This window comes from Acartia tonsa, chromosome 2, assembly GCF_053477335.1.
Source record: "Acartia tonsa isolate MP-2025a chromosome 2, ASM5347733v1, whole genome shotgun sequence".
Taxonomy (NCBI): Eukaryota; Metazoa; Arthropoda; class Copepoda; order Calanoida; family Acartiidae; genus Acartia; species Acartia tonsa.
This window is the reverse complement of record NC_137261.1, coordinates 17791396-17810384: the sequence shown is the minus strand read 5'-3', so window position 1 is coordinate 17810384 and position 18989 is coordinate 17791396. Positions and strand designations below refer to the sequence as shown.

Sequence of the window (18989 nt, the reverse complement as noted above, 5' to 3'; positions counted from 1 at the left end):
TAGACAGCTACAAAATAAAACCCTCATATACATATATTTTAAAATTAATAGTCTTTTTATAATTTAATTTCTGAAATAAGATTGTTGTAGATATACTTAAAATGATTTCATTAAAGTAAATAGAAGTTTGAAAAATATAGTAAGAGTTTTTTTAATTTTAATTTTTGGGCTTATAATTTTTTATATCCGCGAAAGCTGTTTATAATACGATGCGATAAATAACTATTAAGGTATCCATCTTTCTTTGTGCAAAAGTTAATTCCTTAATGCCTTATCTGGGATCTGTAGGTAAAATATATTTATCTGTGGTAGATTGATATCTATGGACACAGGACAAGCAAGGATCTAAAGGGATAAGATAATGGCCGTTAAATTAATTTACATCCCCATGTTAATACACAAAAATACCACATATCTAGATAAGGATAAGCGGTTAAAACGTACAATCAAATTAATGAACCAACCAATCAAAACTTAATAAAAGTTCCCAAGGTCAAGCCAACGAATAAGCAGCAAACGTTATTATAAGACTTTGGGGACTAGTGTAATAAAAAGCCCAATGTCCCCTCCCTCCAAGCAGGACAAGCCTTATTGCTAGGCCATTACTTTGTAAATACAACAAGGATGACAACATCCAGAAAATCGAAGGTAAATAAGTAAACAGCTGCTTTGTCTAAGCTTTTGTCCGCAAATCGGCAAGGATATGGCACTGTAGCAAAAAATAGGCAGAAAAACATTTACGAGACTATTGAAGCTACTTTTAGATCCTGATATGGTTTTAGGCTATTTTATTTCTATAAAAAAGTTTGGGTATGGTTTAAGGCTATTTTTCTGCACTTCCGTTTTCCATATCCCCTAAAATATAAAGCCCCTAGATGCTTGGGGCTCAGCAACTAGTCTTTATAATAAAGTAACATGATCTGTGTCTGTCTGCATGTACTGAAGGATCTTGCTAACCGCTGAACCGATACAGTTCTCCTTTACAGAGTGGCTTCTCATTGGTCCTGGGCAGGTTTAGAACTATTTTGGGGGAGGGTACCACCACACGAAGAAAACGCCAAAAAATCATGTTCTACGAAATTTGCGCCGCCTAGCGGCATATTATGTTACCATATGTTTTGTAAACATTTTATGGTAATCTAGAGTTCTCTAGGGGCGAAGCCGCTAGTAATGAAATAAATAAGTTATACGTATATAATGCAAATAAAACCAGAAACTGCTTTAGTTTGGTTTTCTCCGAACATAGAAATTGCCACCCTAGGTTTCCCTTTAAGAATCCAGGGAGGAAGGGGATATTGGGCTGTTTATTACCCTAGTCCCCAAAGTTTTATGATAACCGCTAGTGTTGCACATATATTTAGACAAAGTTAGCTCTTTAACCTATACAAGCTGTTTAAAATGACAATATCACAAAGTCGACTTAAACCATTGAATATTTATTTCTCGCATCGTATTATGCGAGGATATAAAATGTACAATTATAAGATTAAAACCAGTTTTTTAGCCCCGAGATGTCTAAGGCACGGGCTAAAAAAAACTGGTTTTAATCTCATGATTGTACATTTTTATGTTCGTAGAAAACTGGATACATTACGATGGTAATCATAGTTTTTTCGTTTGGATGAGAACCGGTCCTTATCCACCGTATTCGAATGAAATTGTGACATATAAAATGGTTGAATGTTAAACATAGGAATTTTTGAAGGATCGAACCTGAGCCAAATGGTAAACAAAGGAATCTTTGAAGGATCGAACCTGGGCCATAAACTGTGAATGAATTATTAAGGATCGAACCCGGGCCATAAACTGTAAATGAATTATTAAGGATCGAGCCCGGGCCATAAACTGTGAATGAATTATTAAGGATCGAACCCGGGCCATAAACTGTGAATGAATTATTAAGGATCGAACCCGGGCCATAAACTGTAAATGAATTATTAAGGATCGAGCCCGGGCCATAAACTGTGAATGAATTATTAAGGATCGAACCCGGGCCATAAACTGTGAATGAATTATTAAGGATCGAACCCGGGCCATAAACTGTGAATGAATTATTAAGGATCGAACCCGGGCCATAAACTGTAAATGAATTATTAAGGATCGAGCCCGGGCCATAAACTGTGAATGAATTATTAAGGATCGAACCCGGGCCATAAACTGTGAATGAATTATTAAGGATCGAACCCGGGCCATAAACTGTGAATGAATTATTAAGGATCGAACCCGGGCCATAAACTGTGAATGAATTATTAAGGATCGAACCCGGGCCATAAACTGTGAATGAATTGCCTATTAAGCCTAGTCAGAAACTTTTGATGTAAAAGTAAAATTATATTTGTATGTATAATGAGAATAAGGAAGAAAGGGAACATTGGGCTGTTTATTACACTAGTCCCAAAAGTTTTTTTGATAAGGCTATCTTATTCGTTGGCTCGACAATTTTAAAGACTTTTTAGTTTAGTGTCCAATCAATTCAGCCAGTAATTGAATTTTACAGAAGAGGTAATTTTGTGTTTCATCATTGGGGATGTACATCAATTTATAGGTCATTGTCTTATACCTTGAGTTCCCTGAATAAGATACAGGGAGTTAGAGTTAGGGTAGAATATAAAAACTTATATTATAAACCGCTGAAACATATCTAAGGGTCGTCCGAAGAGCGTAGTAATCCTTATAATAAAGTAAACGGATCTGTCTGTCTCTGACAAAAGATCTCTAACTGCTAAACCGAAATGGTTATCCTTTACAGTGTAGCTTCTCAAAGGTCCTAGGAAGGTTTACAACTATAGTACATAACTCCCTCCAAGGAAATCACCCCGAAAAAATTAACCCCCACAATTTATAAAACCTTTTCCTTTTTAAAACTACAAATTTTATGAAGGGGTCGACTCAAAGTGTGTACACTTTACAACCATTATTTTCAGTGTTCCTATTAACCAGATAAAGGAATGGAGGATTTTAACAATATATCTAAATATAAAAAACTAACCTAATGAAATAAAAATCGTAGTTGTTTGAAATTATTTATTATGCCAAATTGATCAAATAAAACAAGAATTTTCTATTGATCTACAACAGAAACAATACCAAAAAAGGATTAATTTTGACTTTTAATTTGGGCATAAATATTTTGTAGAATTAAAATCATTAAGAGAATAAAAATATTTTTTTAGGTTATACATAATATTGATTTTTAAATAGTTTAAACAGGGCGAAAACTTAAATATCAAGAAATTTAACTAAAAGTTTTTTGAATTTTTTTAATATTAAAATCTTTCGCTTGAATATGATTTATATTAATTGAAAAATAAAATAGGTCATCGTTCAGAATGAATATACCATCACATTATAATCCAGGGGGTGAATTGCGCCCCTGAAAAATACATAATACACAACTATATATAGATTATAGTTCATAGGGTTGGAACACGCTTCTTCTTCTAAATATTATCACACTTGGAATTTGTCATGATTAAAATATTGTTTAACTAACCACCCCCAACACACACACAACTTTGCACAGCCATCGCTCTGGTTCAAAGCTAAAATCTGTTATACAAAAATTGTATACCAAAGGTTTAAAAATTATAATGTATATAGAGTGTCTCAAAAAAACCTGCGTTTTCCGATATAGGGAAACAACCAGTAGGTGAATGAAAAAATATGTAAATATGTATATTTTTACAAATAATATGAACCTATAATTATTTTTTTTACATGTTTCTTCTGGTTGGTTCACAAAATCGGAATTCGCAGTTTTTTTCGAGACACCCTGTATAAGAAAATACGTAACTGGAAATTTTTTTGTTAAAGACAAACCAAATGTTTATGAACAAATAATAGCTCTAACCATATGACGGGTGTGTGTGTGTAGGGGGGTAATGCCACAGCCTTTAATATTACTCGATATACAGATTATACACACATTTTTTTATATAACCACACCAGAATTTACATTTACAAGGTACAAATTATAGCTCATTATATAATATCTTAATCTTTACTTAAAGTTATATCAAGAAAAGAGAGAAAATAGGAGAATCGAACAGTTATTTATCGCACCGTATTTTTGTCAATGAATTAAAACCGAGGGACCGATGGTCCAGGCTAACAAAACTGGTATAATTTTTATTTTACTATTAGTTAAAAATTGTCTGTAATACGATGCTATACATGATTTTCAGTGTGGCTTAGAATCGATTTTAATCCAGTGCAGCGGATATTAAACAGCTTCGAAGACAATGGAAAAAGAAAAATCCTAAGACCAATCCAGGAATTAAACTAGATAGGTAAGTATTAGTAACAAAAGTAAAGACTAAGATTTACATAAAAAAAACTTGTCAAGAATGCATCATAACACAAAATTACATAAGAACACTGGAAGAATAAGAGAAGTCACACTTTTGTTAAGAAAATACTGTTTTTTGACACACACTAAAACAAGTCGCGCATTTTTGGACGATTTTTCATAAAAGAATTGAATGTGTGATAGGATTTTGATGGATTATTTTAGGTTCATTTCGACTTTAAATTAAACTAAAATATGTATTTGAAACACCTTTTCAGAATTGAGCAATTTTTCCCATTAACATTTCACCCACAAACCATAGCAAAAAATCGTCTAAAACCCGCAACTGTTTAGAATACAAGTCCTCGCAAATGATAACATTATAAACATACATAAAGTTTTAATATTTACTACTAAATATATCTATCCACATATCTTGTATCAGTTCATTAATCACTAGAACATTGGTTTATCACAGCCACGAGTAAGCAAACTAGATTAATGTAAAAGAATATTTGATTTTGATTTGATGATAAAAAAATAGAAATCGAGAAAACGATTCTAGAACTAAGTTAAAAGCTAAAAAAAAACCTCTTTTGGAGTAATATTTTTTAGCTACTAAAAAATCTTTAAAAAAAAGATTCTAAGAAAAAAAAGTTTGCTTACAAAGTATTAAGTCACATAATGTATATAACACGCTTGAATATTCATATCTCAGTAAGAAAAAAAACTCCGCAAATTAAGCAGCCACATCATCTCATATCTCAGTCTCATAAAAAATCAACTAGCTTCAAAATAGGGTCAGAGTCCTATTTAGGTTTTAGTCTTTTTAAGGTCCCGTACTAACTGAATTCTTCAGTTTTCTGATCTCTTTTGTTGCCCACGTGGACAGGCTCTTCGTTTTGGACTGCTTGGACCGCCTGCCCTGGGTCAGCAACTCGGTTATGGGATCAACGTCCAAGACGGCAAGGATTTCGGTGCCGAAAGCGGCACACAGATCGCCGATTAGACCGGCGGATGCAGCTATGCTGGCGTCGCTGTGCTCAGAATCCTGGTTATTGTACAACAATTAGATTATATTTATCTTTGAAAATAGGAATTAGTTCTCATTAGGTAGGTAATCTTTTTAAATTGTAAAAAGTGCAAATCCTATACTATAATTGATTCTAAAATTAAGACCCCCCCCCCCTCCCCCGCCCTTAAAACACAGTCAAATAAACAACTTCAACTTCATCAAAAATAAGTAGGTAGACTTTTTTTTCCATCTTCTACTTATTACTTAATTATGATTAAAAAAAAATAATAAAAACATCGTTAAAAAGCTCAGATTAACCGTTTAACGTGTAAAAGACAAACAGACAATTTTGTGAAAATAAGTAAATTAACTCAAAATCTCTATTTTAAATTGAATAAAATCTAAATGTATAAATTCCTGTGCGACAACTGTGATAAACTGAATAATATATCCCACATGCTGCTTTACACGTACAATCTCTTCAGATGGCTTATCCCCATCCCCCTTCAGGCCCTGGATAATTCCTGTGTACGCCTCCAAACAGCCTTCGCGCAACTCGTTCAAGTAGTCCAACATGTCAAAGTCGGACCTGTCCACCTGACACTGGCTAGCCTGACACAAGGTCTCCATAACATGATCAAAGTATTTGACAAAGGCAGGTCCCATCGCAAGAGCCATATCGCCGAAAACCGACAAAATTTGGGGTTTAACCGTTCTGTGAACAGATTGATTGCTGAGGTTTGTCATCAAGACCTCCATGATTTCATCGCTGTAGATGGCAACTTTGTTGCCAAGAGCACGGCAAATATCTCCCACTAGGCCGACCGCGGCATGGCACACTTGATATTCCGCAATATTTTTCAGGCCAAGGATCAGGAACGGCTTGAAAGCATCCATATATTTCATAAAGCCGTCATTAAGGACCTCGACAAGGGTGGCAACCGCCATGAGAGCGTCTTCCTGCACTCCTCCAGCCCGTGATTGAGTGCTGGACTGGAACATTTGTAGCAGTGCGGTCATAATGGTGTCGGATATCTGTGGGGCATGTTCCGGCTCAACCTTTCTCAGCACAGATTGAAGAGTGGCGCAGAGCAGCGATTGTAGATCATTAAACTGAGCTCTGTCGGATTGATTTTGAATGTGCGATTCCATTTGCAGGACTTGCTGTAGACGTTGTAGGATAGTGATGGTGGTCTTCTGAACAGTTTCATAACAATCTTTAGGAGAGTTTTTCACGGTCTCCATTAGGGCTTCATAAGCTGCGGCACGCAGGTTGGATGCACTGGCGTCCTCTCGGTCAGTAACCCATAGCAAACGTTCAACAATTGGCTGAAAGAATGGGGAGAGGACATAGGTTGGTGGGGTTTCATCATCCCCCATACGGTCAGCGGCTTCATAAGCTGCTTCGGTCAGGGAAGTAAACGCCCAGCAGACGTTTGAGGCGACTCTGGGTTCGGCGGACAGGCCATGGACCAGGGCCTCCAGCAGGGGTTGCAGGGTGTTGCCGTTGATAGCTGCTTCGGGGATGATTTCGCAGACACGACCGATGGTCCAGGCAGCCGTATCCTGAACATTTAAATTTGTTATTAAATAATGAAGGGGTAATTCATGCAGAAATGACGCAGAAACCGTGGATCTTAAGGGATATATGACAATGGCCGAATTATCCCTACAGTAGATTAAAATAAGTGGTTGAAACGTTTGAACACATTAATTAATAATCCAAATAGTTAACATTAACTTCAAGAGCACAAAGTTGTTAAGCCAACGAATGATATAAATACTAAAGAATTCTAAGAGCACGATATCTTAAAGATTTTTTAGTTGTGGGCGAAACAAAAGATATAAACGATAGTATTATTTAAATTAGACAAAAGAATTTTACATAAATATTAAACATATCCATGTTACATGTAAACAGTGTACAAAAACCAATCGCTCAGGTTTTAAAGTACTTGAAATCTTGGAGATAAGACACACAATGTTTAGAAATTTTTATTGGGCATGTGCAAAACTTAACATGGTTTTTAACTCAGTCCTAGACGATTTGGCATAAAAAAAAAGACAAACCAATCAAACATTGAGACATGATGGCTCAGTCTTTTCATTCTCGATTTCTAACTGGTCTGTCTTTTAAAGCCAAAACAAAAAAAAGAAAACCAAAAAAATAAAGAAAAAAAAAAGAAAACAAAACAAAAAAAAGAAAACAAAAAAAGATCATTAAATTAAAAAAAGAAAAAAAATTATGAGATAAAAAAGCACTTAAAATTGGACACCCAAGCTCTGTAATATTTTGTAATTATTCATTGTGATTTATTTATATATTCTCTCTCACACACTCGCGAGGGTGCCCCGTACCTATCAAGTCTCGGTAGGGTAGGGGAGAGAGTTGAGTATATTTTAAGTTTATGTTGGGAGATTTTCTGTTGTTGGAGTGAATCAGACAAAACTAGCTGTGTTGGAAGATGGCAGAAAAACAGAAGTATTTTTGCCTTGGCTGTAAAGAAGCTTTTAAAAGAAAGGACACATGTGTCATGTGTCAGGTGTGTGAAGAATATACACACCCGGATTGTTCTGGTATAAGCAAGGACCTGCTAAAATACTTGCTGGATGAGACAAACAGTGGAAATTGTATCTCTTGGACTTGTGCACACTGTAAGAAGGTTGGCTTGGTGCTGAACAACAAAGTAAAGGCATTGAACAAAGAGTTTCAAGAAATGAAGAATACAATGCAAACACTGAAAAATGATCATAGTGATCTTAAAAAGGACGTTGCTAGTGTGAAAACTGATTGTGAAGAAAATCGTCGCAGGATTGCAAGTTCCTCAAAATCTGTAAAAAATGACATTTTTAGTGAAATAAGAGAAAGAGAGGAAAGAAAGTTAAATGTTATCATTTATGGCGTCCCAGAAGCTGGCGAAGATGTTGTGGGAAAGGATAGGAAGATGTTTGACCATGAATGGATCCAAGATGTTGCAAATGCTATGAATGTTAACTTAAAAGACACTGATGTTAAATTCTTAAAAAGACTTGGAGAGAAAAAAGATGAAAATCAAGATCCGCGGCCAATTTTGATTGGTCTCAAAAATGCTCAAACTAGAAGTGATCTTGTAAGCAAGAGTAGATACCTTAAAGACGGCGAATTTGACGGCATTCATATCGTACCTGACCTGACAAAGCAGCAGAGGGAGGAAGAGGCTGAATTAACCAAAGAAATGCACAAAAGAAATGCTGAATTAGATAGTGATTTAAACTCAGAATGGAGGTTGGTGGGCCTAAAAGGCGAAAAACGGCTAGTTTTGAGCAGGATTCAGGTGAGAAACCAGAGTTACAGAGGTCGGGGCCAGGGCCAGAGTCGAGGCCAGAGGACCCGAGGATCAACAGTGAGAGGCCGAGGACGAGGAGGAGCCAATGTGAGGAGCATGAAAAGGGTAAGGACTCCAGATCCAGAAACAAGATACCAAAAAAGGACACGCCCATCGGAGGTAGAAGAGGAGGAGGAGACAGAGGACAGGATGGTGGCAGGCCACAACCAGATCGAGGTGGAGGAGGAGGAGACAATACAAAAGGATTAAACTTTATTTATCTTAATGCTCAAAGCATATTAAGTAAAGTTACAGACTTAGAAGCCACGGCTAGTATTATCAAACCAGATTTAATTTTAGTAACAGAATCATGGTGTAATTCTAATATAAGTGATAATGTTTTAAAAATTTCCAACTATGAACTAGTGTCAGAACTGAGAAAGGACAGGCATGACACAACAAATGGTATTGGAGGAGGGCTGCTTGTTTATTCAAGAAAAGGACTTGAAGTTTTACCATGTGACAAATATAACAATTTTAACCAATATGTTAGTTTTAAAGTTTCATGTAATAATTCTATTATTAATGTATTTTTAGTATATCGACCACCTAATTGTTTGAAAGAAAATTGTGATAAACTTATTGAGATTTTAGAAAATGCACCTAACAACAGTATTTTAATTGGAGATTTTAATTATCCTGGTGTTGATTGGGATAATCTTACTTCTGATAACAAAAGCTTGACTTTTTTAAACACTTGTATTGATAAAAATTTTAGCCAATATGTTGACTTTCCCACACATAGTCGTAACAATATTTTAGACCTTGTTTTATCTAACAATGACAATATTGTAAATGTTGAAAATCTTGGACCCCTCAGTAACAGTGACCATGTAATGCTTTTAATAACAACAAATTTTTATGTTAAAAATGAAGTGAATAGCTATGTTAGATATGATTGGAAAAATGCTGACTTTTTAAAAATGGAAAATGAGATGAAAAATGTTGATTGGGAGCGAGAAATAAATAATGTTCATGATGGCTGGAACAAACTGAAAAGTGTCATTGATAATGTAACAGAAAAATATGTGCCAAAAGTGATAATTAAAAATGACGCACAAAAACCACTGTGGATGAATAGTTATATAGTTAGACTTCAGCGAAAAAAATCTCGACTCTATAAAAAAAAGAAAGCCAATAATTGTGATGAAAATATTCAGAACTATGATGCTGTTTCCAAGGAACTCAGAAAAGCTGTCAGAAGAGCCAAAAGAAAAGTTGAGGTAAAGATATCAAAACAGTCTGGTAATGATGGTCGTAAAAAGTTTAATGCTTATGTTAAAAAAAAACTTGGAAACAACTTTGGAACAGGACCATTAATGGAGAACAACAAAATTATAACTGATGACTTGGGTATGGCAAATATTCTCAACAATCAGTTCAGTTCAGTATTTACTACAGATCAGCCTAATGTGAATTATGTTCAGCCGACGACTCGAGCAGAGGTAGAGGAGAAGCTGTTTGAATTTGTTGTTACAAAAAACGATATTAGTAAAAGAATAGATGATATGAAAAATGGGAAAGCACCAGGCCCGGATGGAATCTGTACTGCAGTCTTGAAAAATCTTAAAAATGCTCTCTTGGATCCTCTACAGATTTTATTTCAGTTATCTTTGGATACAGGTCAAGTACCAGATGATTGGAAAAGAGCAAAAGTTACTCCAATCTTCAAGAAAGGATCGAAAGGTAAAGCTTCTAATTATAGACCTGTCTCATTAACCAGTCTTGTATGTAAACTGTTAGAAGGAATTATACGTGAAAAGTTGACTGACCATCTACTACGTCATAATCTCCTGAATGGCTCGCAACATGGATTCATGAAAAACCGTTCCTGCCAGACAAACTTGCTTGAATTCATGGATAAAATACTTCAACTTATTGATGATGGAAAACCTGTTGATATTTTCTACCTGGACTTTGCTAAAGCCTTCGATAGAATTAGCCACAAAAAGCTAATCCAGAAACTAGAATTGTATGGAATTTCTGGTAAGATTAAAAATTGGATTCAAGAATGGCTAACCAACAGAAAGCAGTGGGTTTGTATCAATGGCTGTCAATCTGAGGAGAGAGATGTTACCTCTGGAGTACCACAAGGAAGTGTGTTAGGCCCCCTCCTGTTCATTATTTATATTGATGATATTGATCTTGAAGCACTTGCCATTGATATTCTCCGTAAGTTTGCAGATGATACCAAAGGTGCTAAGGTTGTTCTAAATCAAGAGGATGCAGATATTATGCAAGATTGTCTCAACAAATTGTATGAATGGGGACAAGTCTGGAATATGGATTTCAATGTTGCAAAATGTAAAATTATGCACTGTGGTTATAACAATAAAAAGTTTGATTATAACATAAATGGAGTAAGTTTGGAGAAAATATCGAGTGAAAGAGACATTGGTGTGTGTTTTACTTCAAACCTTAAGCCATCCCAACAATGCCAGGAAGCTGCCAATAAAGCAAGATCAGTACTTGGACAGATTACCAGATGTTTCCATTACAGAGATAAAGTTGTTTTCCTTCGTTTATACAAACAGTATGTCAGAACTCACCTGGAATTTTCTTCCTCTGTGTGGAGTCCTTGGCAGCAGGCAGATGTTCAACTTCTGGAAAATGTACAGAAGAAAGCCATTGGAATGATTTCTGGCCTCAGATCAAGTGTATATGAGGAAAGGCTTGTTGAACTTGACCTTTGGACATTAGAAAAACGCCGTGAAATGTTTGATATGATACAAGTGTATAAAATGGCTAACAGGATTGGAAATGTTCAGTCAAGCTTGATTTTTAACAGAGACCTAAATAACTCCAACAGAACCACCAGAAATAGATCTGAACCTTTAAACCTGGTTAAGCAGAGAAGCAACCTAGAAATTAAAAGGCATTTCTTTAGTGACAGAGTCGTTGATAAATGGAACTCAATACCTAGTGAAATAAAAAAAGCTAGGGATGTTAAAAAATTCAAGAACTGCATTGTTAAGTGGATGAACGAGAATTAGTCGAGTAGAAGCTCAGAGATTTCCGACTTGTCCCAACCTGGGAATAAAGGAAATAATTTCTTCAAGTAACAAGTAACAAGTAAGTCTTAGATTAATAAAGATAAGAAATAATATACCTTAACTACTACAGAAGAATCCTTCATTGTTTCAATCAACATGGGCATAGCTTGTTCCACCAGAGGCTTCAACTTGGTCGGGTCCGGTCCCTCCAGGATGGAACCAAAGGCCATAAGGGCTGCGTCCCTGTGTCTCCAATCAGCATCCTAGAAATATATTAAACTTAGGGATCTAAAGGGGTAAGACAATGGCCAACATATTTATGTATATTCCCAATGTTACACATAATTACCCTTTCTGTAGATTAAAATTAGTAGTTCCAACTTTTGAACACCCAACTTAATGGACTAACCAATCAAAATTCACTAAGTATCGAATGTTGTTAAGCCAACGAATAAGAAAATGTTATTATAAAACCTTGTGGATTAATGTAATAAACAGCCCACGGTAACCTTTCTCTCTTTCTCTGATTGAACTTAGGATATTTTGCCTCAAATAAAAGGTTTTTTTTTAATGCAACCATCTCGTAATCAATGATTAAATGGCACTTAGAATTCGAATTTCGATTTGAAATTTTCCATGAGTAATCCTTGGTAGGTCTATTTTCCCTAAATCGAACAAAACGTTGGAAAAAAAACGGCTGGCGGCTCAGCCGTTTAGCCGTTTTTTTTTGCCTATTTTCAGGGCAAATTCATCATTCAGGGAAATAAAAATAAGTGGTTGGAGGGGAAAAAAGTGTAAAAATTAAGAAAACTGAAAACATTTTTCTCGTATTCATTCGAATCCGGTGGATAGGAACCGGTTCTCATCCATACGAAAAAACTATGTCTAGCATCGTATTATATCCAGCTTTCTACGAATAAAGAAATGTACAATCATAAGATTAAAACTAGTTTTTTTAGCCCCGAGGTGACGAAGGTGACGCGGAAAGCCGTTTATAATACGATGCGAGAAATAACTATTTCCATTTTTCCCCCTCCTTGGAGAAAAAAAACTAAAAAAATGTGTGGTAGGAGGGATAAAATAAATAAAATATAGAGATCTTTAAATATTTTTTCATTTTCCCCCCTACTTGGAGAGAAAAAAACTAAGGGGGGGGGGGGGGGAAATAAAAAAATTTGGAGCCGGGAAAAAAAAAAATCTTGTGCAGAATATACACCCCTGCACGGATCTAAAGGTATAAGACAATGGCCGATAAATTAATGTAAAACTCAAATGATTTTTCACAAAATTACCCCATCTATAGACTATAATTAGTGGTTGAAACGTTTGGACATAACTAAATAACCAACCAATCAAAATTCAATAAAAGTCCCCACGGTTGGTAAGCAAACGAATTAGAAAAGGTTAATATAAGACTTAGGGAATAGTTTAATACACAACCAATGTCCCATACCTCCCTGATAAAAACAAGTATTAAACTTTAAAACTAGTACAACTGTAAATTAACCTATAAACATGTAAATAGGCCCATACTATTATCCTACCTTAATATTATCCTTGACAAATGGTAGAACATGTGGAACTATATCATCCTAACAAGTAGCTAGAAGTATGATACACACTAATTATCCTACCTTAATATTATCCTTGACAAATGGTAGAACATGTGGAACTATATCATCCTCACAACAAGTGGCTAGAAGCATGACACAGACTCCAGCTGCTTTGTATGGATTCCAATCGTCTTCATCATCGAATTCCTCCTACAAAACATTAAGTTAGGTTATTAAGTTAAGATTTCAGTCAGGTTTCTGCTTTGATGAATGTTATTTGAAAGATTGTTGCAAAACTGTTAAATACAAGATACTGTTTAAATGACAGTTACATATTTATGACTTCATAATAGGCATTCTTCGCTTATAATTTTGTACTTTGTTGTCCTAGGAATCAGTATTCCAAAAATCAGATGTAAAGAACATAATAGTAAAAAATGAAAAAATCAACAGGATTTAAATGAACTTAAAGACATGCTGGTAATGCTTATATAGCTGCTACGCTTTCTAAATTGTAACCGACTGTTATAGGAATCATCTTGTAAAGTTAGAAATCGATATGACAATTCTAACATATCTAGATTAATGAAAAGAGCTAACCATTACAGATGGACCGACCGTAATACTAATTATAGAAAAGCTTTGCTTATAAAATACAAAATGAATTAAGATTACCTGTTTACAAAGGCTTTGCATAAGAGCTGGCACCAAGAAAGCAAGGGCACCCTTAGCATAGAATCTAAAAAATAAGTTTATGCAATTCCTATCCTATTATATAAAGTAGGTAGTAAGATTTTTCGGTCTGTAGATTAAGATTTCGATAACATTAACTACTGAACCGATTGAGATTTCCATTTAAGGGAAGCTTAATAAAGGCCTCAGGGATGGTTTAGTTGTATTTATTTTTTATGACGCGAGATGGATTTGGGCTATTTTCTGCCCTTCCCTAGCCTTCAAATAAAGAGCCTATACTCTTCTATGAGATGGGAATCAAATATGCATCATTATTTTAATAGTATTGAATAGGTTATTTTTTTCGATTCATTAAAAGGATCGACACGATAAACTATATGAATGAATAAAATGTACAATAAAATACTAAGACGTATAATATTAACTCCTTATTTAAGACTTCCATACTTGGAAACATATTCTGGACACATGTTCTGGCGGGCGGCCAGTCTCCATGGCTTCAGAGGCCTTTATCTATTTATATACCTGGAAACATGTTCTGGTGGACGGCCAGTCTCTATGGCTTCAAAGGCCTCTATATTTTTTTATACCTGGAAACATGTTCTGATGGGCGGCCAGTCTCCATGGCTTCAGAGGCCTCTATCTATTTATATACCTGGAAACATGTTCTGGTGGGCGGCCCGTCTCCATGGCTTCAGAGGCCTCTATCTGCAGGTCAACCTCCTCATCACATACGTTAGACCAAAACTCAATACCTGAAAATCAAATAAAATATTAAAAAAAAAAAATAAACTTATCATTGATCAAGATCATATACTCAAGTTAAAGATATCTGTGTTTCTTAAACGGCTCGACCGATCGCTTATTGTGTTCAATGAAATTTGGCAATAGTCCAACCTATTTTGATGGGTTAACCCTCCTGAGAAATATAACCCAAATTTACCTTTTTTTAAAAAGCCCAAAATCACAAAATGTATGGAATTTCCTCGGAAAATATATCCTATTATATAAAGTAGTAAGCGTTTTTTTGTCTGTCACGAAGGATCTCGCTAACCGCTGAACCGATATTGTTCTCCTTTACATTGAAGCTTCTAATAGGTCCTGGGAAGGTTTTAAACTATTTTTGGGGAGAGTGTCTTCACCCCCCCCCCAAAAAAAAAAAAAATATTTAAAAAAATTTTTTGAAACTCAAATTTAAAATAGGATGTGGTCGACTTTTCCCCCTCTTACTTTAAGTGACCCTAGAGGCTTCTAGGGGCGTATCCGCTAGTATACTATACTACACCTTGTAGAGCAACCTCATCAACTTCTGATTTCATGGCATCCATAGTAATAGCAAACAATGCCTAAAATTAAAATTGTTTAAGTACCTAGTTATTCAAAATACAAATACTTATTACTTAAGTCTACAGAACTTAGCAGGGGTGTATATTCTGCAAAAAATGAAAAAATTAAGAGAAAATAAAACATTTTTCCCATCCTTGTTGAAAAAGAAACTATAAATAAAAAACCAGGAGGGGAAAAAAAAATTGCAGCCGGAAAAAATCAATCTTATGCAGAATATACACCCCCCCCCCCTATAGCGTGCACGGTCAGGTCAAAGTGGGTATAAAAAATATAACCTAAAAAGAATCAAATTAAAGTCATTTTAAAAATACTTTAATAAAGTTATGGTATTAAAAAAAACTCTAAAACCAATTCTTTCAGTAAAAATCCACTCATTTTAATCCAACTATTACTTAAGGTTTCTTTAAACTTGTATATCATCTATTGCAAAGGCTATCCAATATTACCTCTCACGAGATTGTTTAGTCCTTTGAAACTGTACATAATTATTATTTGATCTGTCCTTAATATTTTATTCATATACAATTTTTTTGTTTGTATATGAATATTTAATACCTGTATTATAATACTGTTATTATTTTTACTTGTTATGTGTGTCATAAAATAAATATGTAATCTAATCTAATCTAAGTTTTTACCTGTCCCATATAAGTTTCCATGTACTGATAATATAAAGACATGATCTTAACAAGACACTGTAGAGCAGCTACTTTGACCTAAAATAATAATATTTGATGATGGAATAAAAAATACTTTTATATCGCATCGTACAATAAGACAGCTTTCCGTGCTTATTAAAATGAAAAATTATAAGATTAAAACTAACTGAAAGCCCTTAGCCCGGGCTAACAAAACTGGTATTACTATCACGATTTTTATTTTAATGTTTGTCGAAAATTGTCTGTGATACTATGCTATACATGTTTTTTTTTCAGTATGTATGAGAACCGGTTCTAATCCAGCGGATATTTATCGATTTCGAAACATTACCGGAAAATGTTATATATGCATTATTGAATACGTTGATTTTAATTAAAGAAGAATATGCAAAGATTTCAGGGTCTGATCTAATTGGCTTCTAGCATAATAAAAGATTGTTGTCTTCCTGGGCCTATCGTTTATTATTTTTGTAGGTTTATCAGGTAAGTTATTATACAGACAGACACAAAGAGGAACATCCAACTACTAGGGTTAATCAGAGAGAGGGGACAATAGGCTATTTATTAAACAAGAACCCAAAATTTTATAACGTTTTCTTATCCGTTGGCTTAACAAATTTGGGGTCTTTATAGAATTTTGATTTGCTGATTCATTAAGTTAGTTGTTTTGGCATTTCAACCATTAACTTTTTATCTACATCAGGGGTATTTTTGTGTATCATCATTGGGGATGTGCATCAATTTATAGACCATAGTCTTATCCATTAGGATCCTTGTGGGTTAATAGGGTCATATATTACCTGAACGTCTTGGCTTTGAGTGGCTTCACAAACAACCTGCATGATAAAATGTCTCTCCGCGTCCTTCTCAAAGTTACCCCGAGTAAACTCTAGAGAATTCAACAGGGCATTTGTAGCGGCTAACTTAACCTACAAAAAAATATGCAATATTTCTATTAATTTTGATTTCATATTTTAAAAAAGGGCGTTTGGGAAATGGGTATACGCCCTAGAGGCCTCCGCTAGTTATAACATATAGTAGTCATAAATATTTTCTTAATAGGTTCAAAGTCCTCTTACAAAAAAACAGCTTCATAAAGAAAAGTATACAATACCACTAATAAAACAAATTAAGATGATAATACATAATAGAATTGATTTCATGACTATACCTGTGTAGAGGGTTCATTTGCTCTCATGCCATGCACAATAGCTGTCAGGATCTCATTAGACTTCTCCTCTAACCATCGAGGATCAACATCCTAACAAACAAAGCAAAGAAATTAATTTTTTTTTATGAAAACAGTTTTTACAGCATTTGCAGTAAACATAGGGTCAAGGCGAAAATATTGATGGGCATTTTAATAGCTATGGCAAATTTATTACAATTTTAATTAAAATTGCAAATTAAGCTGTAGATGTTCGTCAAATTCAATCTTCCTTACTAGCTTACAAGGTAAACAGGACGTCTTAGCCTTTATTTTTTAGATAGTTAAAACTTAAAATCAGGTGGAGCAATAAACCATAGCGTGAAGCGTAAATATTTTTTAATGAGTTATTACAGGCACACCAAAGTTGGGGATTTAAAAGAAGCCCAAAATAAAATTGCTGGTATGTCGTGTTACGAGTCACCACATCCCCCTCCCCCCCTTTATGAGGGGGAGGAGTTAATATCTTATTTCATCCCTGCTAGAAGGTATCTTATTCAAACGTTAACAAAGAACATAATGATGGCATACCTGACAGATATATCCAATAGCTTGGAGTGTGCATTCTTTCAGTAGCGCCGTGCTTTCTGGCTTTGTGATATTTTGTACAAGGGTGCTGATGAGTGCGGGCCACATCCCTCTGGGCAGCTCCACCATGGCTATCAGCTGGATGCATTGAGCAGCTGCACTGGGACGAAAACTCTCAGTTCCAAGTGTGTTCAATACATTGTTCTAAATTAAAACAATTTTATTAAAAAAGGTTGGAAAAATGGTCATTTATACAGCATATAATGGGTGTAAATGGCTGGCTATTTATATGGAAGGTAAAAACCTGACACATTGACTAATAATGCTTTAGAGTTGGGTATTAAAATTGCCATCGCAGGCATCTCTTAAAAGGCTTTCATGAAAGGATTATACGAACTGGACAAACAAATAATCTTATTTTAGAAGTGGAGGGTAATATAAAGAATTAAATTGAGATATTTCGATGGGAATGAAATTTCGGTTTTTATTACCTAAACATACCAAAATACTGCTTTTAAATTCAATCATTAATAATTATCATAAATAATACTTTTTCGTTTTACAACGGCGGGCGTCCGTCGATTTAGGCTAGGTTAGACGATCTTACAAACTTTAAATACCAATGTTAGAACAGTATATTATAATGCACAAAAATATGTGACGGACAGAAAAACTTTTAGAGATCCCAATGGGGTGTACAAATATCTAAGGGCCTTTTCTATACATGCATAAACATACCTTTGTGTATTCCCGCATCTCTGGGGCCATGGCAAGCCATCTCTCCTCATAGTGGGCTCGCAAACTTTCATCGTTAGTGTACAAGAAGTTTTTAAGTTGTACACCAGCTTGCTGACGCACTACAGGAGAGTTTCCACCTTGATATAGCACATCAGACAAGGTCTATAAGATGACAAATTTCGTTTTATTCCTCTTTATGTAAATTCTAGGGGCTTCTAGCATGTTATCTGTTATTGAAGATTTTAAAAAATAGCTTAAAATCATCCCATTACTTCAGAAATCTTACTATAAAAAAGCATAGAATCAATCTTTGACCTATGTGAAGGTTCTAAAAGATAGAATTTAATCATAGATTTGCAAAAACGAATAGTTTCCTTAATAAGTTCAGGAAGATTGGATTGTGCTGCAGACTCCAGGAAATGTTGAGCAGCCTTCAATTCATTCTGGTCCGGAGAAATGGTCTTCTCCAGGACCTGAATTAACTGCGCAGCGGCAGCTGAATCCATCTTTACTATATCTGAAAACATAAATTTAAATAATCAAATGACCAAATTAAAAAAAAGTTTATATTACTTACTAACTAAATAAGAATTGAGTCATCTC

General features: G+C 34.8%; 1 protein-coding gene and 1 pseudogene across 2 annotated transcripts; both read right to left on the bottom strand.

The window, feature by feature from the left end:
- Positions 1 to 3010: 3010 nt before the first annotated feature.
- LOC145312415 (importin subunit beta pseudogene) lies at positions 3011 to 5357 on the bottom strand (annotated as a pseudogene). Its single transcript, XR_013877003.1, has 5 exons — positions 4955 to 5357; positions 4636 to 4781; positions 4266 to 4434; positions 3851 to 4003; positions 3011 to 3542 (listed from the first exon to the last, which is right to left on the bottom strand). The product of XR_013877003.1 is annotated as an importin subunit beta pseudogene (transcript).
- A 273-nt stretch (positions 5358 to 5630) lies between these two features.
- On the bottom strand, positions 5631 to 18905 carry LOC145306009 (importin subunit beta-1-like). Its single transcript, XM_080147945.1, has 12 exons — positions 18763 to 18905; positions 18387 to 18550; positions 17652 to 17852; positions 17085 to 17174; positions 16714 to 16842; positions 15893 to 15970; positions 15193 to 15253; positions 14563 to 14662; positions 13890 to 13953; positions 13296 to 13424; positions 11778 to 11924; positions 5631 to 6869 (listed from the first exon to the last, which is right to left on the bottom strand). Exons 1-12 carry the CDS (start codon positions 18890 to 18892, stop codon positions 5670 to 5672), a joined length of 2493 nt encoding a protein of 830 aa, XP_080004071.1. The 5' UTR covers positions 18893 to 18905; the 3' UTR covers positions 5631 to 5669.
- Between the last annotated feature and the right edge of the window lie 84 nt (positions 18906 to 18989).

What these genes read in the sequence shown, in the direction of transcription:
- LOC145306009 (XM_080147945.1), bottom strand. Translation starts at nt 18,892, where the DNA reads ATGGATTCAGCTGCCGCTGCGCAGTTAATTCAGGTCCTGGAGAAGACC. An exon ending in TGCAAAGCCTTTGTAAACAG is followed by an intron (nt 13,425 to 13,889) that starts GTAATCTTAATT and finishes AATGTTTTGTAG; the next exon opens with GAGGAATTCGATGATGAAGA. An exon ending in TTGTCAAGGATAATATTAAG is followed by an intron (nt 11,925 to 13,295) that starts GTAGGATAATTA and finishes ATATATTTCTAG; the next exon opens with GATGCTGATTGGAGACACAG.